General features: G+C 39.3%; 1 protein-coding gene and 1 pseudogene across 2 annotated transcripts in view; one reads left to right on the top strand and one right to left on the bottom strand.

Annotated features, from left to right (window-relative positions):
- Nucleotides 1-24360, top strand: part of UVRAG (UV radiation resistance associated) — a 317590-nt gene that overhangs the window by 211846 nt on the left and 81384 nt on the right. For both annotated transcript variants that reach the window (XM_029209194.1, XM_029209195.1), the window contains one exon: nucleotides 21087-21165. In XM_029209194.1, the coding sequence (XP_029065027.1) occupies nucleotides 21087-21165 (79 nt within the window). The remainder of the gene's footprint in view (nucleotides 1-21086; nucleotides 21166-24360) is intronic.
- On the bottom strand, nucleotides 17635-18021 carry LOC114887434 (annotated as a pseudogene).

Genomic DNA, 24360 nt, shown 5'->3' with positions numbered 1-24360 from the left:
ACACACACACACACACACACACACACACACACACACACACACACACAATGTGAAAGACCTTTATCAATGAAAAATATATAGCGTTATAATAATGATAATGAAGGACATAAAATATGTGAATAAACGAATATACACATATATGTACCTGGTTTAACTAGGCCTTCTGCTACTCTGATTTTTATGAAAATATATCAGAAATTAGTTGGGCTAAAAAATAAATAGGATACCCAAATACTTTTTGGAGACTTTGGTTTTTTGTCCAGAAAATCATGGGAGAATCCCTTCTTCCTGTCAAGATTCAATTTAAAACAAAAATTTCCTTTTATAAGTTAGTGAGTGAAAACTTTAGCATGTAAATAGCAAAAAGAAAGAAAGGAAGGAGGAAAGAGGGAGAAAGGAAGGAAAGAAAGAAGGATGGAATCCAGACAATATAAAAAGCTTTTGGTTCAGCAGTTAAAAGAAACAGCTCAAAGAATTATGAAAGGATATTAATTCCATCAGTCAGATTTCAGTCAGGAAAGCAGAATCACTATGAGTCTTATGGTATAAGGGATTTATTATAAGCATAAGATATTACAAAACTGTGGGGGAAGCTGGAGAAGAATCCAAAAGGGGGAGTTGGAGGATCAGAGAAAGTCCCTAACCAGCCCTTCAGAAGCTTGGTGCAGGTTGGACAGCTCAGGCCAGGAGGTGGGAAGCAAGATCTAACCAGCTGCCGAGTGGAACCCCAAAGGAGAGCAGGTGGGGAAACATCTATGGAGGACTGTTACCACTGCATCTGTTAGTGGGCCTGGAGTTACTGTTTGTCATCAGCACCAGCAGTTGGGAACAAGAGCTAGATGCGGAACAGGAGCGCCAAGACCAGATGGAATCTGCAGGCAGCCTGTGTCTGTCTCTTACTGGGTCTAACCACCATTCACTTCAGAGCTTCATGGCTGCTGCTTCACTTCTGTTCTCCAAACCTCATGCCAACTTTTGTTCAGCTCTAGCCTGGATCCACACATGTGCTGGTATTCTGGGAAATAGTTCTTATTTAGTCAAGTGCACACAGTAAAAACCCACGACAGATGTGAATAGGCTCTGTATTCTATTCTAGGAATATAAAGATTACTAACACCAATAGTAATCACTCAGAAAATTATAGTTGCTCTTACTATGTTTCAGGTACTGTTGAAAATTATATAGTCACAATAGCAGTATGAGATTAATGCTGTTATTATTCCCCGTGTATTGATGTGTAACGTGAGTCACACACAGGTCAACTTTACTTCCAAAGCTACACATTGTTCTCTAGGGTTAGCATCAGCAACATTCTGGAGGAATCTAGTAAAATGGGGACATACTTAAAAACTGTATTCATACTAGAAAAAGTTGCTCAAAGGAGGGCAAAAATTAGAAAAAAATAGAAACAGCCTAAATCTTCGTCAGTAAGGAAGTAGAGAAGTAAAGTCTGAATATCCATGAGATAGAGTACTAATTAGGAGTTCAAAGAAATGCATTACATATGTATATCAGCAAAAATACCTCTTAAAACACAGTACTGAGGGGAAAAGTGAGTTGCAGAATGATATACATGATCTATCATTGTTCATTTAAACATTTGTATTTTAAAAGTATAAAAAGTGATATATACAGATGTTCACCAAATTTATAAAGCTAGTAGCTTGTGGGAGGGGCCATGGCAGATGCAGTTGCTTGTCTACCCACAGCCATTCTTGGCTTCCTACTTATCAGCAGAGCTCCATTTTGTTAATTATTCTTTCTCTTCATTTGCTATATGGAAGGTGGGGCTCAGCCCCCAGCAGTAAATTACAACTGGCTTTTTACCAATCATAATTAAGTCCGTTCCATCACCAATGCTTGGTTTGTGCATAAACTTGTGTCACAGTTTTGGCCAGTTCTCTGGGGGTATTTCTGGGAATGGTTTTATGTACTAAGACAGATATGACTGGGCTGCTAGTAATACATATATAGTGGCAGAGTAGAAGGATGGGAAAAACTGGGTTCTGGATAAAGTCATCAAGTTCCTGAGTTAGCCAGTCCTGGAACTAATCTGTCTCCAGTCTTATTATTTAAATCAGTTGATTTGGGTTTTCTGTTAATTGAGGTTGAAAGCATCCTAACTGATGGTAGTAGGGATGGGGAACAAAGGAGGCTCACTTTTATCTGTAAGCATTTCATTTATTTTAACTAAAAAAATGCAAAAAGTCAATTAAGTTTGAGTCGTGGGTATATAGTTATTTCCTCATTATTCTCCAATTTAAAAATAGAAGAGTGCCACTTAAGTTATATATACATCGTGAACAAAGACATGGGAATGATCATTGTCAGTTGAGGGGCAACTGGGAAATATTTCTCAGCAAATGAATCAAGAACCAATTTGTTTGTATGCATTTAATATATACTTACTTGCCTTTCACTCTCTGTGTAAGCTACCATTCAATTTGGGGCTCATATTTGAAATCACTGTGTTTTTTACTTGTAAAGAGCATCTTTTTTTTAATGTATGAATTTATTTTTTGGCTGCGTTGGGTGTTCGTTGCTGTGCACGGGGCTTTCTCTAGTTGTGGTGAGCGGGGGCTCCTCTTTGTTGCAGTGTGCGGGCTTCTCATTGCGGTGGCTTCTCTTTGTTGTGGAGCACAGGCTCTAGGCACGCGGGCTCAGTAGTTGTGGCTTGCAGCCTCTAGAGCGCGGGCTCAGTAGTTGTGGCACACGGGCTTAGTTGCTCCGCGGCATGTGGGATCTTCCCAGACCAGGGCTCGAATCCGCGTCCCCTGCATTGGCAGGCGGATTCTTAACCACTGCGCCACCAGGGAAGTCCCGTCAATCACTGTTTTAGTGCCTCACTTTTAAAAATGAATGGTCAGGGACTTCCCTGGTGGCGCAGTGGTTAACAATCTGCCTGCCAATGCAGGGGACGCGGGTTCAATCCCTGGTCCGGCAAGATCCCACATGCCACGGAGTAACTAAGCCTGTGCACCACAGCTACTGAGCCCGCATGCCACAACTGCTGAAGCCCACGCACCTAGAGCCCGTGCTCTGGAACAAGAGAAGTCACCGCAATGAGAAGCCCACGCACCGCAACGAAGAGTAGCCCTGCTCACCACAACTAGAGAAAGCCTGCGTGCAGCAACGAAGACCCAACACAGCCAAAAACTAAATGAATGAATGAATTGTCAGCCAAGGATCATCAGATATTTGGGGAGAGCTCTCACACGAGATACAGAAGCCAAAATAAATAATCAAAAAAGAAATGTGAAGGGAAGAAAGAATAGGGGTCAACAAAAAGTAAAAACACATAAATATCTAATGTTGTACAGCTGAACTAATATAATGTTATATGTCAATTATACCTCAATAAATAAAGTTGACTTTTTATAAAAAGCAAAATTTAAAGACTACTAATACGCTCTATGAGACAAGGGAAAGTACTACATCTAAGAACAAAAACAAGATGGTATGAAAATGAGCGTTCATTAAAAGACAAGCAAACAAAGCTTCAGAAAGTAAAATGATGGAATAAAAAAAAACAGGACAAAGTTGGAATGTGAAGTTAAGGAAAGCTCAAAAAAAGAAAAAATATAAAAAAGAAAAAAGTACAAAAGGCAGAGATTCAAAATATGAGAGAAAAGATAAGAAATCAGAGCCATTCTTCAAATATCTGATAATCCAACATTCATTTAATGGTGGGTACAGAAAAGGAAGAGGAAACAAGAGGGTAGGAAATTATTCAAGAAATAACATAAGAAAAATTCTAATAATTTGAAGGACTTGATTTCAGATTGTGGGAGCCCAGTGAGTGCCAAGCACCGTGATATTTCGAAATGCTAGAGATAAGTGAAGATTCTGAAGCCTTGCAGAGGGGAAAAAATACAATGGAATGGGAATTGTGATATCTGACTGCTCAAAGGCAACACTGAAAGGTAGAAAGTGATGGAACAGTGCCCTCAGAATACCGCGGGAAAATTATTTCTATAAGCTTTGCTTATATATGGCATCCCTGGGCAATACTGTGGGCTTGATTCTAGACCACCACAGTAAAGCAAATCGCACGAATTTTTTGGCTTCCTAGTGCTATAAAAGTTATGTTTACACTATACTGTAGTCTGTTGTGTGCAATAGCATTATGTCTAAAAAACAATGTACATACCTTAATGAAAAAATACTGCTAAAAAGTGCTAACCATCATCTGAGCCTTCAGCCAGTCGTAACCTTTTTGCAATAGTAACAGCAAACATCACTGATCACAGATCACCATAACAAATATGATAATAGTGAAAAAGTTTGAAATATTGTAAAAAATTACCAAAATGTGGCACAGAGAGGTGAAGTGAGCAAATGCTGCTGGAAAAGGTGGCGCTGATAGACTTACTCGATGCAGGATTGCCACAACCTTCCATTTGTAAAAAATGCAGTATCTGCGAAGCACAGTGAAGTGAAGCACAGTAAAAACCAGGTGTGCCTATATCTGTCAGACTGTCAGTCAAATACATGGTAGAAAAGTCTTTTCAGACATGGAGGTCCTAAAAAGAAAAATCTCCCTATGCACCTTTCCTAGGAAACTCTTGGAAGATGTGCTCTATTAATACAAGGGAATAAACCCAGTAAAAGTAACACATCATTCAAGGAAAAGAAGGGATCCAGCACAGCAGAGAAGCAGAGGGATCTCAGGATGATGGTGAAGGGAAATTGTAGAAGGTCAGCTCTTCAACTGGCCTAGAGAGCAGGAGGACAAAGAAAGATGAAAGATTATCTGATGTATTTAATTATATTTTGAGGGAATTTTCATTGCTTTCAGGGAGTCAGAGAATGAATTACTTAGAGGTGCATCAATAAATTTAACAAATGAAGAAATTAGATGGTAATTAACTCCAGGAAGAACCAAGTTGAAAAGAAAGAAAATATAAATATCATTCATTATATGGCTCTACTCAAAATAATAATTATGTAGTTATAATACTGTAACATTGCACATTGATTTCACCAAAGAATGTGTTTTTGTTTGTTTGTTTATTTTTGGCCATGCGCAGCTTGTGGGATCTTAGTTCCCTGACCAGGGGTTGAACCCGGCCCTGAAGCGCTGAGTTCTAAACACTGGACTGCCAGAGAATTCCCCCAAAATGTGGCGTTGACCTTGTTGAGCGAATGGGAGGAAGAAGTGTGGTTGTTTTGGGAAGAGATGGGGAAGCAATGTGTAAGAGAGAGAAATCCTCATCTTTTCCAGTAGGTTGTTTTTAAAACCAGAGAATCAAGAAACAGGAATATAGAATATTAATTATGTATATGTAGGGTAAATACTTTAAAAAGCAGCTTAAAGCATTGAGAATTGTTGGCTCAGGGGGTTAGGAGTTGAGGGAGAGGTAAGGTATTACCTAAGAAACATATAAGCTAATATTTTTACCATCAAGTTTGTAGAGCAATTTGACTTTTTAAACCATGTTCATATATTCTTTTGATAAATAAACATTAATTTTTAAGTATGTTTTATTTATACAAAAGCTTTTTATTTGTAAACCAATTTAATACAATTCAACAAACATTTATTCAGTGCCTGTTATGTAGATTATTGTACAAGAGAGATATGTAAATATATGATCTTAAAGCAAATCCGTAATGTGATTACCTGCTTCCAAATGGAGGATAAATACTGACGAATCTTAAAGCACCATCCATTCTGATCTGGGACTTGGGGGGAGGCTTCAGTGGATTGAGTATTTGCATTGGGACTCAAAGGATGAGAGGAATTTGAATGGGAGATTAAATGCCAGCTGTGGCCAGTGTTGTCAGGTCCCACCATGACTGCAAAAGTAACTATGTGTAGAAGAGTCTGGGAGAGCCGTGGGAGGCTATGTTGACTTCTCTGCCTTTCCTAGACATTTCTGTTAGTCACTTTTTCCTGAGGATTTATTCCTCCCTGCCCTATCACCCAGATGCTCTTAATTTTAGTATTGACTTTACCATGCTGTGTTAGGTGGTGGTTCTCTCTCTGCCGGCACCCTGCCTCTTCTTAAACTTTTGGTGTAATTTAGAGAGGGATAAGGAAAGAGAAAAGAAAACCTTGGTTTCACCTGACCAAATGTAGATTCCTGAATGTAAAGATAGGAACTCTCTTCCATAACCTCACAGGCAACTAGATATGGCTGTTACCTCTTTTGAGGTCCTAAGGTTAAACAGCCATTTTCACAGTTTGAACGTAATTCTTAGAAACCTCAAGAGTAATGTAGGACACATCTAATTGTTTGCAAAGGAATGTAATAATTTCATAACTATAACATAATTTACATTTAGGTCTTTAATCTATTTTGAGTTTATATACACTACCAAATGTAAAATAGATAGCTAGTGGGAATCAGCCGCATAGCACAGAGGGATCAGCTCAGTGCTTTGTGACCACCTAGAAGGGTGGGATAGGGAGGGTGGGAGGGAGGGAGATGCAGAGGGAAGAGATATGGGGACATATGTATATGTATAACTGATTCACTTTGTTATAAAGCGAAACTGACACACCATTGTAAAGCAATTTTACTCTAATAAAGATGTTAAAATAAATAAAAATTTAAAAAATGGAAACTAAATAATAATAATAATTTATTCCTGTTATATGTCAAAACTGCTATTCAGAAGTAGTGGGCCAAGTGTGTGTGTGTGTGTGTGTGTGTGTGTGTGTGTGTGTGTGTGTGTAACATCCTCCAAATTTAGGTTTTTGTGCTCTGGATTTGTTTTCTTTTATATTGTTGGGTCCATAAGAGGAAAGGCTGCCTTAGAACAAAATAGCAGAGCTAAACCATATGTTTTGTACCAAATTAGAAACAGGTGAAGATTGTTAAAATCCCGCAAGAGCTTACAAAAGCTTTAGACTGAAGTTTGTATTAAAGGCAGGTGGTTATATGTACAATAAAAAGCAGTCACCAGCACACCAGCTTATTGATACATATGTGATTGATCTTTTTGGATAAAAACAAGGAGGAGTTAATAAATCACTGCACATAGCTATAAAGATGTTTGGGCTTGAAAGCCTAGCCTGTAAGAGCAAATGTGGACCCTGAAGGAAATTTATGAAGCATAGACCCTTTTAGCTTTACTTAACAGCTAACATCTGACTGACCCAGGGGGACCATGGAAATTTACTGCTGGGCCATTCAAATATGTAAGCTGTTGTGTGATGTAGAACAGGTAAAGATTAGCCCAGTAACAAATATGAGGCTATAAAATAAAATGAGATTTCGATGACTTGTAAGTACTTGTCAAAGGTCAGCTCCAAATGACTGGTCAGAAATGGGAAAAACTTGTTGATAATTAAAGCAGATTGATTATGACAACCTAGGCGTTAGCATTGGTTGCTCCCAGATCAGTGATTCTTCAAGTTTCCTCCTCCTGTGAAATCCATACTTAAACAGAATGACTTTAAGGGCCTTTAGATTGTCTTTTTGTGTGCTGAAATTGGGTAAAATTATGAGTTGAGGTAATTCCTTTTGCAATTCCATAATTGAAATACATCTTTCTCAAATATATTCTGAATATATGGAATTTGTAGACAGCCTATTCATTCTAGAACACTGACTTTAGCTAACTTATGTATGCAATTTTGAGCTTTGACATCTAGAAAGCAGGTAGAAGTTTTTAGGCTTTCCGATAGATGATCCTAATTAACCTTTAAACTTAGGTAGTTAACAGATTTATGCACACAGTTATTGAAAAATCAATTTAGTGAAATTAAGTGGATATTTCAAAAATGTGTGGATTTATTTCCAAGCTTTTTGTCTGCTTTGCTTTATGTAAGTCTCCAAAGTAATAAATGTATGTAATATTGTTACTAGGATTTTAGGAGTTGCATTTTGGACTTTAATAAGATCTATAGTTATTGGTGTCAACATTCGCTGCCTTTTTGACTTACTTTACCAAAAGGTTGCCACATAAAAGCTAGATTTGGTTGTTTTCAAGGTATCAGCTTATGAAATCAGTGGTAAATTTGCTAATAATTTGGTTCATGAACATCTCATTTGTGAGTTGAAGAAATCCCACAGATTTTTTATAGAAATCTTCACTAAGTGAAATTTACAAAATAATACAAATGTACAAAATGGGATTATTACTGGGCGGGGGTGGGGCTTGGGTCCATGGTGTAGAATTAGTTTAAGATGAGGAGTCAAAAGGCACCAGTTGGAATTCTAGCTCTACCACTTCATCCCTACATTTACTCCTCCCTCCATTAAACCGGTAAAAATGTTCCAGACATTGTGCTCGAGGAACTAGGATACAGTATTAATAACAGTTTCCATTCTTGTGGAAGATACAGAGGCATAAACACGCAATTACAATAGTGTCAAAGGTCCTGCGTTGGTGAGTGTACAGGGTTCTATGAGAGACGAATAGCTAATCCCAACTTGGGGCAGGGGTAAGGTCGAGTGGGGTAAGATCTGTGGTTGTAGTTGAGTGTTAGAAAAGACCGTGTGACCTTGGGCACCTCAATAACAGTGCCTATAATAGGACAAGTGGCTGTATTGTATTGATAATGTATGCTAAGTGCAATACCTAATGCATAATAGATATTCAGTAAATAAAATCCAGCATCAGCATCCCTGTTGTTATTTTGGCAGTGCTCACTGGCTCTTTTATTCTGGTGCTGGAGTTCCTTGCCTCCTATTAATATACAGCAAACATAGTATCTTCTCTTGTGGCACTTACAGATAGGTACTGGGGAGGTGACGCATAGTAATAACGATAATTGAATGCCTACTGTATCCTGGTAACTGTGCTGGGTCTTCGGTTTTTTTGTTTAGTTTAATTCTCACAAGCAGTCCTGGAAGATTGGTGTTATTAAACCCATTTTAGAGATTTGAAAACAGGTTCAGAGTAGTATGCCCAAGTTCACACTACAAGTAAGTAACAAAGCTGGGGGCCTGAGTCTATGCCTTTCTGACTTCAAAGCTTAACTTCTTACACCTAAATCCCCCTTCTACTTTTCTTTTCTTCTCCCCCCAGAAATAGGTATTATAATTAAATAAATAACTTTGATGTAAAGGTTTGAGCACTTAAGTGGCTTACAGAGCATATACCATTAGTTGCACTGATATATTTAAGCAAATCTATATTATGTGCACACATTGTGAAGTAGAAATTTAAAATGGTGAGCAGTTTTTCTTCCAAATTCATATTCCAGATGGAAACATCTTTTGGCATTACCAAGTATGTAGGTTTATGCACCTTGCACGCTTAATTGTAGTTTAAAAAAAAAAAAACTTTACAGATTTTTGTGGGAAACAGGTGCTGTTAAACCTGGGCAAATGCAGGATGGCTGTTAATATTGTGGAATGTGATTTTGATTTACTTGGCAGAATTTTTATTTTATAAAAATGACTATTAAAATAGACATGCTTTCCATCCTTTAATTTTGCTCTGTTTGCTGAAATTTGCCTGTAGAATATTTTTCAACAGTTACTAAAAGGGTGTGGAAAAACTGGAAGGTTTCTAGAAGGAAATTGATTCTGAATTCTTTAACAATTTTCACAACCCTGCAACTTACAAAGTTTTTAAAAAATGGGGATTTTTTTAACCTTCTTACTGCAATTATTTGGAATTCGATTTCCCTGAAATTCCCTTCTCTTTTTAGTATAGCTCTGTCTAAAGAACTATATTTAATATTGGCAAAGAGAATAATCTGATGTAAATCTTTTCATTATGTAATTTCTCCTTTAAAAACTTGTGATGGCATCTTATTACCTGTCATATCAAATTTAATATCTTTTTTCCACTGGCATATATGATTTCCTATTATACATTCCCTCTCTCTTCCTTCCCCAGAGGAGGAGAGGGGAAGATCACTCTTCTTCTTACTTTTTTATAAGGACTTTTGTCACCCTCTGCCCATGAATTATTTCAACATTGTTATCTTTTGTTTGCTGCTTCTTTGATCTATTCTCTCTCTCTCCTCACTTCCCTCCTAGACCTTTCCTCTGTGTTTTCTGAAACCCCTCTTCAATGACTATAATATATACAAGTCTTCAGCCTCTTTACTATATATGTGTAGTATACAACTGCTAGAGGTAAGTAAAATCTCTGGCTCTCTTCTGAAAGTATCATTTACCCTGGAGCCTTCTGAAGAGGAGACTGTTTCTTCTACCTCCCATGTCTCTGGGTCTAGAGAAGGTAATGTCAATTCAAAACCACTTCTCAGTAGCATGTACCTAGTGTTTTGACACTTGAAGTAGATCATTTTCAACACCTCTTTCTCTATATGATAAAATTATTTTCAGTAATAATCATCACATGAAACAGATGATAATAGCCAAAAAAGAAAAGCAGAAAATTTTCTTTTATTGAAAAAAATATATATACTTTTTCTTTTGAACAGTTTCTGTGTGCCCATCTTCAGGGAGCAATTTTAAAGGTTTGTATTTTACTGTACCTTGTTCAAGGCTGATTGTAAATATTTTTGTATCTGAATAACCTTATCTAAAACTACACCAGGAAAAAAAAATGATTCGGAACTAAGAAAAATTGCACATTGCTATCATTGTTTATTTTGAACCTACTGTTTAAACACGAGAATATGTGGGAATATGTTACACCAGACAGTCTGGGGACACAAACTGTGTCCAAAGGAAGCTTCGAAGATTCCAAACCATTTGAAATTTAATCAAATTGGAAGTGTGTAGTTTAGTCCACTTCGTTGGGCTGACTGTACAGCTGGGAGTTCTTTGAATTAACTTCCATGTTGATATAATATTTATTAGCATATGCATAATGAAAACTTCCTGATTTGAAGACTGCATACATATAGAAATCAAACAGTCACTGCAGCAATTGTTTAGAACTTAGACCAACAAACGATTTTTTTTCTGGGAGGATTATTTTATCACTGGCATTAGGCACTAGATTTGTTGTTTTTAACCCATTTTATTATCATTTTTAAAGTCTCTGCAGATTTATGCACCTCCTTATAGACTGCCCCCATCTTCCTGCCCTGGCTAGGCCACTGTCATTACCCTAGTGGCTTCATGCTTGTAGTTTCTCTTTTCAGTATTCCTAAATATTCTTCTCCCATCATCCTTACCTCTAACCCACTTACCTATGGGGAAAAAATCGAACTGTTGGAAAGATTGGAGCACTGTAAACTCAGGTCATCTATTTCAGTTGGACTAATACATCCTAGATATCTGATTCTCCTTCCACATGACGGTCTTAAACCTTCTCTCTTTTTTCCCCATCCCCAGTTGTCCCTTTCCTTCTTGATAAATCATCCCATTTCTGACTTTATAGAGAAAGTAGAAGCTACCAGATGGGAATACCTCAGCCTTCCATCGAAACACATCAAAACCTTTTGTAATCATCTCCATCATCTTCAAAATGCCCTCTCCTTTGTCGAGCCTGACCCAGCCCTCCAGTCCTCCAGCTGCTTCTTCTGAAAGTGCATCTGTATAATCAGCGAATTCTCCTGTATCTTCAGGCTCTTCTCAGGGAGTTCAGCCTATCTCTTTCCCTGACTGAACTTGAATTTTCCCTGAGGACCCCACGAGTACCCATTTAGTAGCTATTAATTTTCTTATGTGCTAGTAGGTATTCAGATTCAGGAGATGAGATTGGGGTTTTCTTCCTCTCGTTGGTTTTTCTAGATTCTTACCTCTTTACCCTGTTGGCAAAGGAAACATACGAAAACCTATTCCTTTGAGACATATGCTCTTCAACTTTACCACTCTTTCAGTCTCTCAGTTATAACCCCATTACTCATCATGTGTTTTGGCAACAGAGAAACAAGAAACAGGTGACATAGGAAAGAGAAACAGTCTTTCTCTTTCTATTCAAAATCTTGCTGTTATGGGTGACACTAACACACAAGTGGATGATTCATTCAACACCCTAGCCTTTCATTTTCTTGATCTTTTGGCACCAGTGATCTCTTGCATCCCATAGTTTTTATCTACTCCCCTGGTTACTCTCTGAGTCACGTCATCATTTCTTTCAGAACACATCCAGAATCTGATTCAAGCATCCTGCTCTCTGATGACTACCTCAGCTCCTTCGGCTTGTGTGTTAGCCTCTTGTTCATTGTTCTTCTTGGTGACCTTCAGACCTGGCTTTTTTATCTAGTTTAGATTATATGTCCCATTATTTTAGTCACACCTTTGTCTTGCCCCCGCCCCCCGTGACTTCTCATTCTTACAGCCCTGTTGTCCAATTTCTCTGTACCTGCTGCACCCAAGCAGATGTGTAGAGAGTCACGCAATAGTATCATTATAAACTCATGATTAATTACCATTTCTGGGCTCTCAGTAGTGCTCAGCGGTTCTATTACATTTCTTTGTTGAAGTTGTTCTACCATTTGATCAAACTTTCATTCATTTGGGCAAAACAAAACATTGAGTTCTTCATGATCCCTCTCTATCCATCACCCTTCACTTCCAAACCGTAACCAAATCTTTATGATTTATCTCCTAAAAGTCTTCCAAATTAGTCTCCTTTTTTCCATTTCTTATATCACCACATTAGTCTAAGCAGCCGTGATCTCTCACCTAGATTACTGCAACACGCTGGTCTCACCTTCTCTAAACCATTCTCCACAGCAGTCAGCATATTTTTTTTTCCAAAATGCATATTGGTCATTGTCAGGAAAGTTCAAGGAGGAAGGGTTAATTAAAGAAGGAATGTATCAGATGAAAATCTAAGCAAGTTAACACCTTTGTTTAAAGTCCTTCCATGGTTTCTTATTTCTATTAGGAAAAAAAATCAGACTATGGTCTGACATGGTCTAGAGGGCCCTGCATAGTCTACCTTCCTATCCAGCTTTAGTTTCCTCTCTCGCCAGAACTCCCCTCAGACCAACTATACTGTCCTTCTTTTAATTCCATGAAGCAGCATACTTACCCCTGCAGTGGTTCTTTACATACGCTGCTTCCTTTAGTTGGAACATTCCTTCCCTTAGCTCCTACTCACCTTTTTCTTTTTTTTTTTTTTTAATATTTATTTGTCTGCACTGGGTCTTAGTTGCAGCATGCGGGCTCTTTAGTTGCGGCACGCGGGATCTAGTTCCCTGACCAGGGATCGAACCTGGGCCCCCTGCATTGGGAGCATGGATTCTTAACCACTGGACAACCAGGGAAGTCCCCTACTCATCTTTTTTTTTTTTGTGGTACGTGGGCTTCTCACTGTTGTGGCCTCTCCTGTTGCGGAGCACAGGCTCCGGACGCGCGGGCCCAGCGGCCATGGCTCACGGGCCCAGCCACTCTGCGGCATGTGGGATCTTCCCGGACTGGGGCACAAACCCGTGTCCCCTGCATCGGCAGGCGGACTCTCAACCACTGCACCACCAGGGAAGCCCCCTACTCATCTTTGAGGTCTCAGCTAAAATGTCACTTTCTCTCAGAAGTCTTCCCTGGCTCTCTCAGTCTTTTTGTCCACCTCTTTTCTGGAATAGTGTTCCTCTCCTTCAGAGTACTTAATTTATAAATTATGTATTTGTTGGTGCAATTATGTGAACAATGTCTGTCTGCTCCACTGGACTTTAAGCTCCATTGTCTGTGTTTGCTCACCCTTGTATCCCCACCACCTAGCACCATACCTGGCACACAGTGTGAGTTCAGTGAAGAAGTGTTGAGTGAATAAACTGTTTCCATAGTGATCAGTTTCTTTCATCCTTCCTGTTATAATGGGAGACTTGGCCCACCTGCCATCCAAGGCAAATCCTTCTCCTGTGCTCTCACCACCTGTAGGATGGAGACCCTGTTCCCTCTCACCTTCTCAGGGCATCCCACTATGCTTCACCATGTTACTGAGCTCTCTTCTCACTGTGGCAAACGTCACATCATCTCCCTTTCCTCACCTTGTCACTCCTGAACTCACACCAGTCTTCCTTCTTCTCCCACTGCTTCATTTAAACTTGTGTTTACCGTATTACCAAAGCTACCTACCAATGAATTCATGTAATTACATCCAATAGACGTGTCTTCGTGTCTCCGTTGCTTGAACTGTCAGCAGCATTTGACTACTGATGATATCTTCCTTCTTAAATTAACACTTCCTCTGTGCTTTTCTGGTGAGACACTTGGTTTTCCTCAAATCTTTCTGAGCAGTCCTTCCCAAGCCCCTTTTCATTTCCCCATCTCTTGCTGATATTCTTAAGGCTCTGAAACAACCCTCCTCTTTACAATTTTTTTAGGCCATCTCATTCATACCTGGGTTTCAGTTTCAGTTTCCCTTTAAGGTTTTGTAATTCTTGATATTTTTACCCCAAATTTCTCTTAACTTTATGTATAAGGATATTTTTTGTAAAATATATTATCTATATTATATACATGTAAAGTATATATACCTGCTTCTCCTCAGCATTCCCTGTCTCATTTCATAGACACCACCATCTACCTGGTTACTCAATCAGGAAACCGAAGGGTCATCTTTGACCCCTCTGTCTTCACCACTGTCACAATTGTCTATCACAGAGTCTTGCACTCTACCTACAAATCATAGCTCAAATCTATTCACGTATGTTCTTCTCCACTCCTGGAACCCTAATCAAAACCATCACCATTCTGGTCTGAACCATTGCAACAGCCTCCTAACCAGGTCTTGTTCCCCTTTATTTACTGCACTGTGGCCAGAGTGGTCTTTAAGAAATATAAACCCCAATTCTGTCACTCTCGTGCTTAAGAAATCTCTAATTATCCTCCCGTTGTCCTTAAGGATATAGTCTAGATGTCTTGTGGTTTACAGGACCCTGTGCAGTCTGGTCCCTGCTGACGTCTCCAGCCCAATCTTCTAGCACTGAGCACTCATACTGTGTTCCTCACCCCACCCCCTAGCTGTCTATTTTAATGTCGCCTGTACTTTTATCAAATTAAGATGACAGCCTCATTTTATCAGTTGCTTAGGCCCAAAACTCTGAAGTCATCCTTGACTCCTCTGCCTCTCACACCTCATATAAGATCTTTCAACAAATCATTTGGCTCTATCTTCAAAATACGAGAATTCAGTTACTCCTCACCACTTTCACAGCTACCATCCTGGTTTATACCACCCTGTTTTCTTGGCTGGGTCTTTGCAGGAGCCTCTCCATGTTTCCTTTCTTCCTCCCCTGCAGTTTGTTCTCTCAGAGAAGTCAAAGCATCTGTGTGTCTCATCTTTTCAGAACCCTCCAGAGCTTCCCCTCTCGTTCAGAGTAAACACCCAAGTCCTTACTCTGACCTACTAGGCCTTGCGTGATCTGGACCCATTACCTTGCTGACTTTATCTCCTCTTCCTTTTCCCTCACTCTGCTCCAGCCATTTCTTATCTTGTGTGCCTCTGGCCTGCCTTACAGTTTTACTGCATCCTCATCAACTTGGAATGAATTATAGATAAAGCTTTAGTGTTATTATACAGCTCAGCAGAAAAATGTGAGTTTTTCTTTTTTTAGTCATGACAAAGTAAAACATAGTCTCTTTTACTCTGCCAGGTGGAAGGAAAGAGAGACGTGGGCATTTTCAGGAAGTGTGCAAAGGCAGAGAGAAATGAGCTTGGTGTGTTCATGAGACTATGAGAAAACCACTTGAACAGAATAAGGTTGCAGATAACTCTGACAGTTCAGATCACGAAGGCCTTGAAAGCTAGGCAGAGAAGTTGAAATTTAAAACAATAACTGGTTAGGAAGCAGGGCTGCTAAGTGACATGGTAAAAAGTCTTACTTAAGAAGGAAATAATGATACTACCTTCTAGCGAGTAGAGGACAGGAGTGCTGCTAAACATCCTACAGTCCACACAACAGCAAAGAACTTTCTAGAGTGGCGATGGGAATGGAGAGCTGAGAATGTTTCGCAGGAAAAATGGCTTGTCGACCTGGTGAATCACTGCATATATAAAATGCAAAAAAGGGTAAAAATTGAATGCCACCCTAAGCCTGAGTAACTGATGAAAGTTGTGGGAGAAGACTCATCTGGACAGGAGAAAGTAAGTTGAGTTTGAAGTAAACTCGTGGCCTCAGAACATACTGAGGATGTGTTGTCACATTTTCTACAAGCACAATGAGCAGAAGTGATCTTAATGTGCATAATAAAAATTATGAATTAACTCTAGCCATATCCTCATCCCCAGCTGAGCCATCAAAGAACCAGACGTGGATGCGGGGCTCCGAAGGTGAAAGCCAGAAACTAACCAATCTGGAGTCCTTTTAAAAAATGTCTGGTTTGGGGAGGAGGGGGAAGGGCTTATAATAATTGTATCTTTTGAAAATAAGAAAGGTTCAAAATAAATTTCTTTTACAATTTTATTCCAAATTGTGGCATATCCTTCATATATACATACACACATGTGAAGTAATTTGAATATGTATTATATACAATATATATAAATTTAATTTTAAAACATTTCCTACTTTCAGACCATACATATGAATCTCTTTTTCTCACATTTCAGTTGCTAGCACTTCAGTAGGTCTACTTTGCAGCCTTAGCTGATGCCTATCATCGTGACCCTTTCGCATTATACTCTTGAAATATTTTCTTGGTTCCTGAAGGAAATATGAAGTTATATTCAATATATTTATTTTGGCATATTCAGAATTACAGAATCTTGGAGACGGATGAGATATTATACCCCATCGAGTCCAATGGACCATCCAGTGTTTGATTCCCCCCATGTTAGGCTCTAGGGCTGCTGTAACAAATTACCACAGACTTGGTGACTTAAAGTAGCAGAAATTTATTCTCTCATGGTCTGGAGGCCAGAAGTCCAAAATCAAGGTGTCAGCAGGGCACCGAAAGCTCTATAGGGGAGATTCTTTCCTTGCCGTTTCCAGCTTCTGCTGGCTCCAGGCATTCCTTGGCTTGTGGCTGTGTAACTCGAATCTCTGCTTCCATCTTCAGGTGACCTTCTCCTCTTCTCTGTGTCTCTCCTCTGTGTCCTTATAAGGACACTTAACTGGAGTTAGGGCGCAACTGGATATTCAAGGATATTCTAATCTCTAGATTCTTACCCTTTTCCCAAACAATGTTGCATTCACAGGTTCTGGGTTTCCAGATATGGACATATGTTTCGGGGGGACCACCATTCAGCCTACTAGACCCCTGAACGCATGGGGGTTTTTTGTTTTTGTTTTCATAGATGTAGTTTTTCGTTTTGTTGAGGTTTTTTTTGTCACACAAAGAGGGAGAGAGGAAGTGATGGGACAGGGCCCAGTGTTGTCCCCCAGAACAGCTTCTGAGGCAAAGGTTCATCTGGATTCATTTTGAAAAAGCAATTTTGGGGTCCGTGTTTCAGGAAATTCTCCAGGCTGTCAGTCTTAGTGCAAACACCTTAAAATAAAAACCTCCCTTCTGTTCACCACTCAGGGATCTAACACAAAATGCAAAACAGACCTGTTTGGAAAATGCCTGACCTTAAAACAAGAGTGAGGCCTTTAAAGATGCATTACATACAGAATCTTCCAGGAATCAAGTCTGCTGCGACTTCACAAAACCAGAAGCACAGAATAACATTTCCAACTGTAGAACTCCTGGCTAACAAAAAAAGAGGAGGATCACAGAAGACAGGCAGGGGGTCCTGCCCGGACACCTGCCTCTTCGTTTTGTTCTGAACAGACTCATAAACTGGAGCGTAGAAAAGCGGCCTCGGGGGTGGGAGCAGATGCTCGGTGGTTGCGGCTCAGTCTCTGGGGAACAGAGGGGCGGCTCACTGTTTGCCCGCCTCTCTGCCTGGCCTCCTTTCTGGCTGATCTCTGCTGGTCCGTGGGATCCCTCCTCGCCCAGCACCCCCCGTGCCATGGCCCTTCTGTCGCTTCTGCTGCAGGCCGCCACGGCCCTTGGCCGCCACCTCCTCCTTGACTGTGTCGATGATCTCATCGGGGTTGCGCAGGTACTTGATGGTGCTGCTGCGGATGTAGCACTCGGGCATCAGCCAGAAATTGTCTCTGTCCCTGGACTTGCAGATCACCTCCCGCAAGTCGGTGTTCATCCAGTTGTCGCAGCTCACTAGATGCCCATTGTATGCCTCCCCGTTTTTGAGCTCGACCAACAGTGGGTGATTCTGAGCCGTTTTCAGCAGCCACAAGTGAAGCATGGTGCCAGCAGGGACTGGGCTCCCCGGCCACTTCCACCACAGCCGCCGCAGCTCACCACATGGTTATTATTGGTTGACCGGCCTCTGCTTAGCTTCCTCTACTCAAGATCTTTTGGATTTTGACTAATTCTGTGGTGACATCAACTTTCCTGTAACTTTTTGCCGTCAACTTTGGGTTTTCCTGCTTGAAGCCATGAGAATAAAACCAGCTTTTTTTCTCTCTGAAAGTCCTTCATTTGTTGTCCATGAGACTTCTGCCCTCCAGGCTAAACACCTGTGGTTCAGTCAACCATTTCTCTCAAAACTATGGCTCCCATTCTTCTATTCATCCTGGGTGTTCTTCTCTAAAGGACCCAGTGACAATAGAAAGAATACTGAGTGTATAACCGAAGACCTAATGCTGAGGTGTCATATCTTTTCCACTAAGTAGGTGACCAAGGCAAGTTAGTTTCTTTTAAATAGCAAAAGCACTGGACCACTCTGCTTCACTGCATGCTTTTTATAGTCAAATGAGATTATTACAAAACCTGTAAGAAACATAACCTGTAAGAAAGGTTCCAGTTATTTATCTGTATGCTTCTAAAAAGAAATATTAACTCCCAGAACTAAACGTAGATCTGTCAGTATCATCTGACACAGTACTGAGTATTGATAGTTGGCACTAGCACGTTCCCTGGTTATCTGCTCTCTTTCTGTTAATACAGCCTGGGATTACATTGGCTTTTTGGTACTCATGTCATAATTCTTAAATCACACGGAAATTACTAGGTACTAAAGAGCTCCAAACCATCTTCACAGATAATCTGTTTATTGCTTTCTAATTCATTGACTTTTACCACGTAGGGTCAGTGAATTTTTCAAACAACTTGGAAATATAATTTAATTTGGAAAAGAATTTAATAATTGCTCATTTTAATTGTATTTTCTGTAAAAGTATAATAATAGGAAATGTATACTTATTCCTCTAGTTATTGAATCTAATACTCCCTTAAATTAATTCTATTTATGGTGCTATGGACATTTTTCTGGTTGTACTTGAATGACCACATTCTTATCTAAACCTTCTGCAGCCTGCTAATGAGATTCTCTATGTATATTGAATTAAGATGCCTTTGATTTGTATCTTATGTCCTGATGGTAATAGGTTTTACCCTTTTAGATGGATTTCATTTTTCTAGATTGCTTAGTAGATCTATAAATCCATGTACTTTCGCAGAGTAAGATGACTGTGTAATGGTTGGAAGCTATTATACTGTTCAACTTGACATGACCCCTTAAGAATTTGAAAGCAATATAAGATGTGAACTCTGTCCTAATATTTGATCTGTCTTAAAGTTTCCCTATTAGAACCTTTGGCTCTAATCACTTTAGATTTGTTTTAATGGTACATACACACCTTGGGGCTCTTTCTTTCTATAAAGAAGCCCCAATGAAGTAATAAAGTCAATGTCATAAGATCCATTCATCAGGATTCAGAGGCTTAGTTTTCAATGTATGCTTATTTCAGTTTACTTTTCCAACATTTGAAACAGTTTCTGCATTTATAACTTGGAGATATTTGTGAGTTTGGAGAGCTATGCAGAGAGTCTACATGTAATGGTTTATAGTATAACAACTATACAGCATAGAGCTTTAGGACTCTAGTAAATTTCTTCATACTTGCCCCTTTGTTGATATATCCTTTCAGTTAGGTAGTTTCTTTGCAGGCTACCCCATACAAGTTTGAAGGATTCCCAGATACCCTGTAAAAGCCTGGTGTGTTACACTTTACTTATCCCGAATTTGCTTTGCTGTCATTTTTAATGCATCTCAATTTAGGGCCAAACTGTATGTCCTAGTTTATTTTTTATAACTTCAATTAAATACAAAGCTATATCTTCTTGATGGGTGTATGAAGCATTTGGTGTTCCACTGTAGAGAATACAGACAGATCATGACCTTGCTCGCTCCCCAGTGCCTGTAAGTTTACAGTGCGACAAATTTACCTTTTGGACATTATGTAATCAGCAACTGGAGAATTTAATATAAAGCTTTAAATCCTGTTTCCTTTCTTTCATTTTCCCTAGAAAACAGTATCCTCCAAGCATTATGGAATGTATCTTTTCCTCATACAATTAAAACACAATTGAAATTGAGAATATCCAGTAATTGTCACCTACCATTTATTTCTGTAAGGTTATGTTATTCTTAAGAATAGTCAGATATTGCAAAACTAAGGAAAGTAAAGTTTCTTCTTGACCCTGTCTAAGTTGTGATTGATCTGTTTGTAGAGAAATCTGTTGCAGAGGCCAAAATGCATGCTTGGTCTTGAGAATCAGGGGAAAATATGACTAGAACATAGATATACTCTAACCTTTTCTTCTTCATTTGCAGGAGTAGGAAAAGGGAAATAGTGAAGGAAACTTACTCCCTAAAATAACTCATCACTTTTATAAAGATCTACAGATCTCATGCCTTTGTTGCTTCAGTGAATCAGGTTAAAATGGAAAGTCTTATGAGAACTCTATGGCATGAGTACATTGCCTTGGAGAAGTAACATCCAAATAGCCACCCCTGCGAATGTGAATGAGTTTTTGATGAATTTTTGCTCATTGGTGCTGTGGATTTGACTAGCCACCTCAGAAGCAACAGAAACCTTAGATATCGCTTTCATGTCTGATATTTTTCTTAACCATCTGTCCCTTTTAGTAGAACTTGAGATGTCAGGTCCAAAGTATTAGAGGAAAAAAATTCTAGGACCTTAATCTCAGGGTGGTAGGTTTATGATATATAAATATGAGACATAGTGGCCTCAACTCCTTGAGGATAGTGGGTCACTTTCTTATATATTTGTCCCTTATTGTATGACCTATTCAATTTTTTCTTCGAAACAAAGCAGCCATCATTCTGATTTGACTAATGTTATGAAGATATTAAGATAATAGGTTACAATGACTATATAAGTGACTTAGTCCAAGTCTTCAGATGTTTATGCTGTATGCAAGCAACTTCTGCCCTTGTCAACAACTTGGAGGTTGTTTTACTCAAGTTTTTGAAAACTTCTGACCCTACTTTACCTTTTTTAGGTTTCCATTATACCCAAAAGGAGGGGAGAAGTTGCAGTTTGATTATGGTGTCTATCTTCTGAACAAAAACATAGCACAGGTAAGTAACTCCTCTTTACTCCCCTCCTACTTGCCACATGCAGCCTGCTTCCTTGGATCTCTAACCCTCTTTATGAATAAGTACTACAGTTGACTCCTATTTAACTAGCTACAGTGATAATGCAAAGTTCTTTTTTGGCCACAGTCCTTTTCTGTGCCATTATAAATACCACAAAGAAGCAATGTGTACAAATTGCAATCCTCCGGCTAAACTCAGAAGCCATTTACTGAATTGTTACCTGCTAGTAGACTGTACTTGAATGTGTGGGCTTTATAACCTCTTGCCTCTACAGCTTGACTGATAATAGCTTTCTTCTCACACAGCTTTCTTCTCTTAGACCACTTCTGGGGGCTCATTTTGATTGGGAGTTTACGGAGTAAAGGTTTACTGACTTTGGCAAGTCCCTAATAGTCTCCTCATCTATTACCCAGGGCCCCAAAGAAAAGACCAAGCACGTGGTCCTTCCAACCCAGCTTGGATTTTTGTGGCTCTCCCAACATCACACCAGTTCGTATCTCACTTAATGCCTTTCCACATGCCATAGAAAGGCTATCAGATGCTTGGGTTTGCATTTTCCTGAAAGAAATATATAGCATTTCCTCAGCTCACTTGGCTCTACTTCAAGAGGTAGATTAGACATGCCGTAAATTTTCTAGTTGTAAAGGAAGATCAGCTTCAGCGCCTTGTTTTTATTTGGACATCCTTCCAATTGGAATATCACATGGATGAGATCCCACTGTTTGGCTGTTATTTAGTGACATTATCAGCTGTATCCTCAGACCTTTCCTTTTTATAGAAGCAATAAGGTTTGTGATGCTTTTGTTTTTATGAGCCTGCGTTGCCTTTTATCTGTATGATTCTGAAGACTCACTGAACAATTCCCATATTCATTTCTGATGGATCTAGAATAATTCCTCCATGTGGTATCATCTTTGCCTTTCTTCCCCTCATCTAATCTCAGTTTAATGTTTTTTTTAAAAATTGGTTTTTATTAAGACTCTTATACTTTTCTGATACTGGATCAAATTTCTAGTTTGCAGTCCTCAATTAATCATTTGCTTATAGCCTCACACTCATACTGCTTTTATTGTTACTGCCATCCAGCTCATGTTCATTGCAGGCAAGCAGCCTTGCTCACAGCCTCTGGCCCATGACTCATCTTTCCATGTGCCATTCTTCCCACAACTGATGCATTCCATCCCTCCATTTTTGGCAGAAGAGTATCTCAGTCTGGGAAACAGGACCTTAATTTCAAGGCTACCTAGCTCACATTACTGATCACAGATGTCATACCATAGAGAAGGTAGTACTTAGACAGAAATGGTCAAGAAGGGGCCAGACTAAAGATACATTAAGGGAGAAGAGGTCTAAGTAAATTAGAGAGTACCTCCAGTGAAGTCAACCAAGGTGGAAAAGAGTACCTGGAAACTGGGGTCCAGAGTCTGGGAGTCAGGATGTCAGGAAGGTTGGCCTCATTTAGTAGAACTAAAGTTCTGATCAGAGTTCAGAGATTCTTCTCTCTTTGCCCTATTTTCTGTTTCTTGCTTTAAGCACATAAGGCCTAAGATCAGAAGTCTGTTGGAAGTTTCCAGGTGAAATCTACTCCTAATTAAGGCTAGGGCTGAAATCCCTGGATTTCCTCATAAATCCCAGCTTCAAACACACACATGCACATGCACACACACTTAATTCTTTCTTCTCAGGGCCCAATAGGAATGGCAAAGTATGGTATAAAGGGGTGCTAAGAATAGCCCAGCTTGCTTTGAGAACAAGACCAACAGGGAGGCTGACTATGTGCAGTGGAAAATCTGGGACAGCCAGCCCTTCACATCAGACTCAGCTCTAGCCCTGTTTGGTCCTCATTTTAGAGTACTTCCCAGGTAGCTTCTGATTTTATTCTTAACTGAACCAAGGCCACGAGTATGCGGAACTAGTTTTATTCATCTGTTTAAAAAATGGATTACTTCTAGTAATTTTGTATCCTCTGCAACTTCATACTCTTTGAAATTGAGAGATTACATTTGTGTGTGTGTTTAATGGGTTAACCACGCAAACTCCATAGGGAGCAAGTATCTTGCTCTCTATAGTGTTTTTTCATCACTGTGATGGCAGTGATGGAGATGACAATGAAGGAGATGACAATAAACTTCTTATAAACAGACTTTCTTAGGTTTCAGGGTTCATTCAGAAAGCCTCTTCTGAGCATTTAGAAAGAAACTTTTAGCAAATTTGTGACCTTCAACTTTTTTCACTTTAACTCCATTTTGGCCTTACTACCATCACTTTCTTACATTTCAACTTATAACAAATCAAAGAACCATTAATTATTATGGCTCCTAACCAGGTATTATATTAATAAGATATTTCCAACTTGTGAAGGTTTATTTTTATATACATATATACCAATACATGTTGTCAAAGGGGAGTTTGTCTTCTCGGGCAGTCCCATTTAGACTCTAGAGATGTGAACAAATCATACTATTAAAATGGTCCCACCTCAGTAATTTATAAGCCACGTTAGTGGAGGTGGATGAAAGCATTGGCATGTGTTAAAGTGCCAGAGAAAAAGGAGTGAAGTCATTTAATACTGCATCCATAACTTGGTTGAGGATTTGAATAGTCAATAGGACCTTTCATCAGAGCCAGAAATAGTAGTAAAATCACTTTTTTTGGTAGAGGAAATGACAGAATTTAGTAATATTTGTTACTTCAGTATTTGGGATCAGTCCAGCTCAAGTTTTGAAAGCACAAGCTTAGAAAGACAGGCCTTCAAGTAGAATTCCTCAAGTGTTGTTTGAAGAGCTGAGAGGGTTGGTAAGGTCTGCTTGCCCTCTTCTTGTCACTATTGTCTAAAGGGGTGTGTGTGCTGGGTTGGGTACTGAAAGGGAATAAAGCAAAATGCCTTGTTCTTAGCACCACTTACTAATATTTTTCAAGTGCCAGCCCCTTTGGCTGGAAATAGTCTTCCCTGTTGGGCAGCCTGCAACACTATAGGAATGGGCCTGGTAAATTTCAGGTACAGTGTAATTAATGTTGATTTAAGAAACCAGCTCCTGCCGTAATTGTCAGTAAGTTTATAAGGACATTATATTAGTATTTGTGTATAGCACAGTAGTTTGCTTTTAGTTCCTAGAGCATAAAAAGTAGTAAATCAAAAATTATAATACTTTTACCTTATGTTTGTGGAAAGCTTTA

The sequence above is a fragment of the Monodon monoceros genome, unplaced genomic scaffold (genome assembly GCF_005190385.1).
Source record: "Monodon monoceros isolate NGI ecotype Baffin Bay Population unplaced genomic scaffold, NGI_Narwhal_1 Super_Scaffold_7, whole genome shotgun sequence".
NCBI classification, from domain to species: domain Eukaryota; kingdom Metazoa; phylum Chordata; class Mammalia; order Artiodactyla; family Monodontidae; genus Monodon; species Monodon monoceros.
This window is presented reverse-complemented; position numbering and strand designations above follow the sequence as displayed.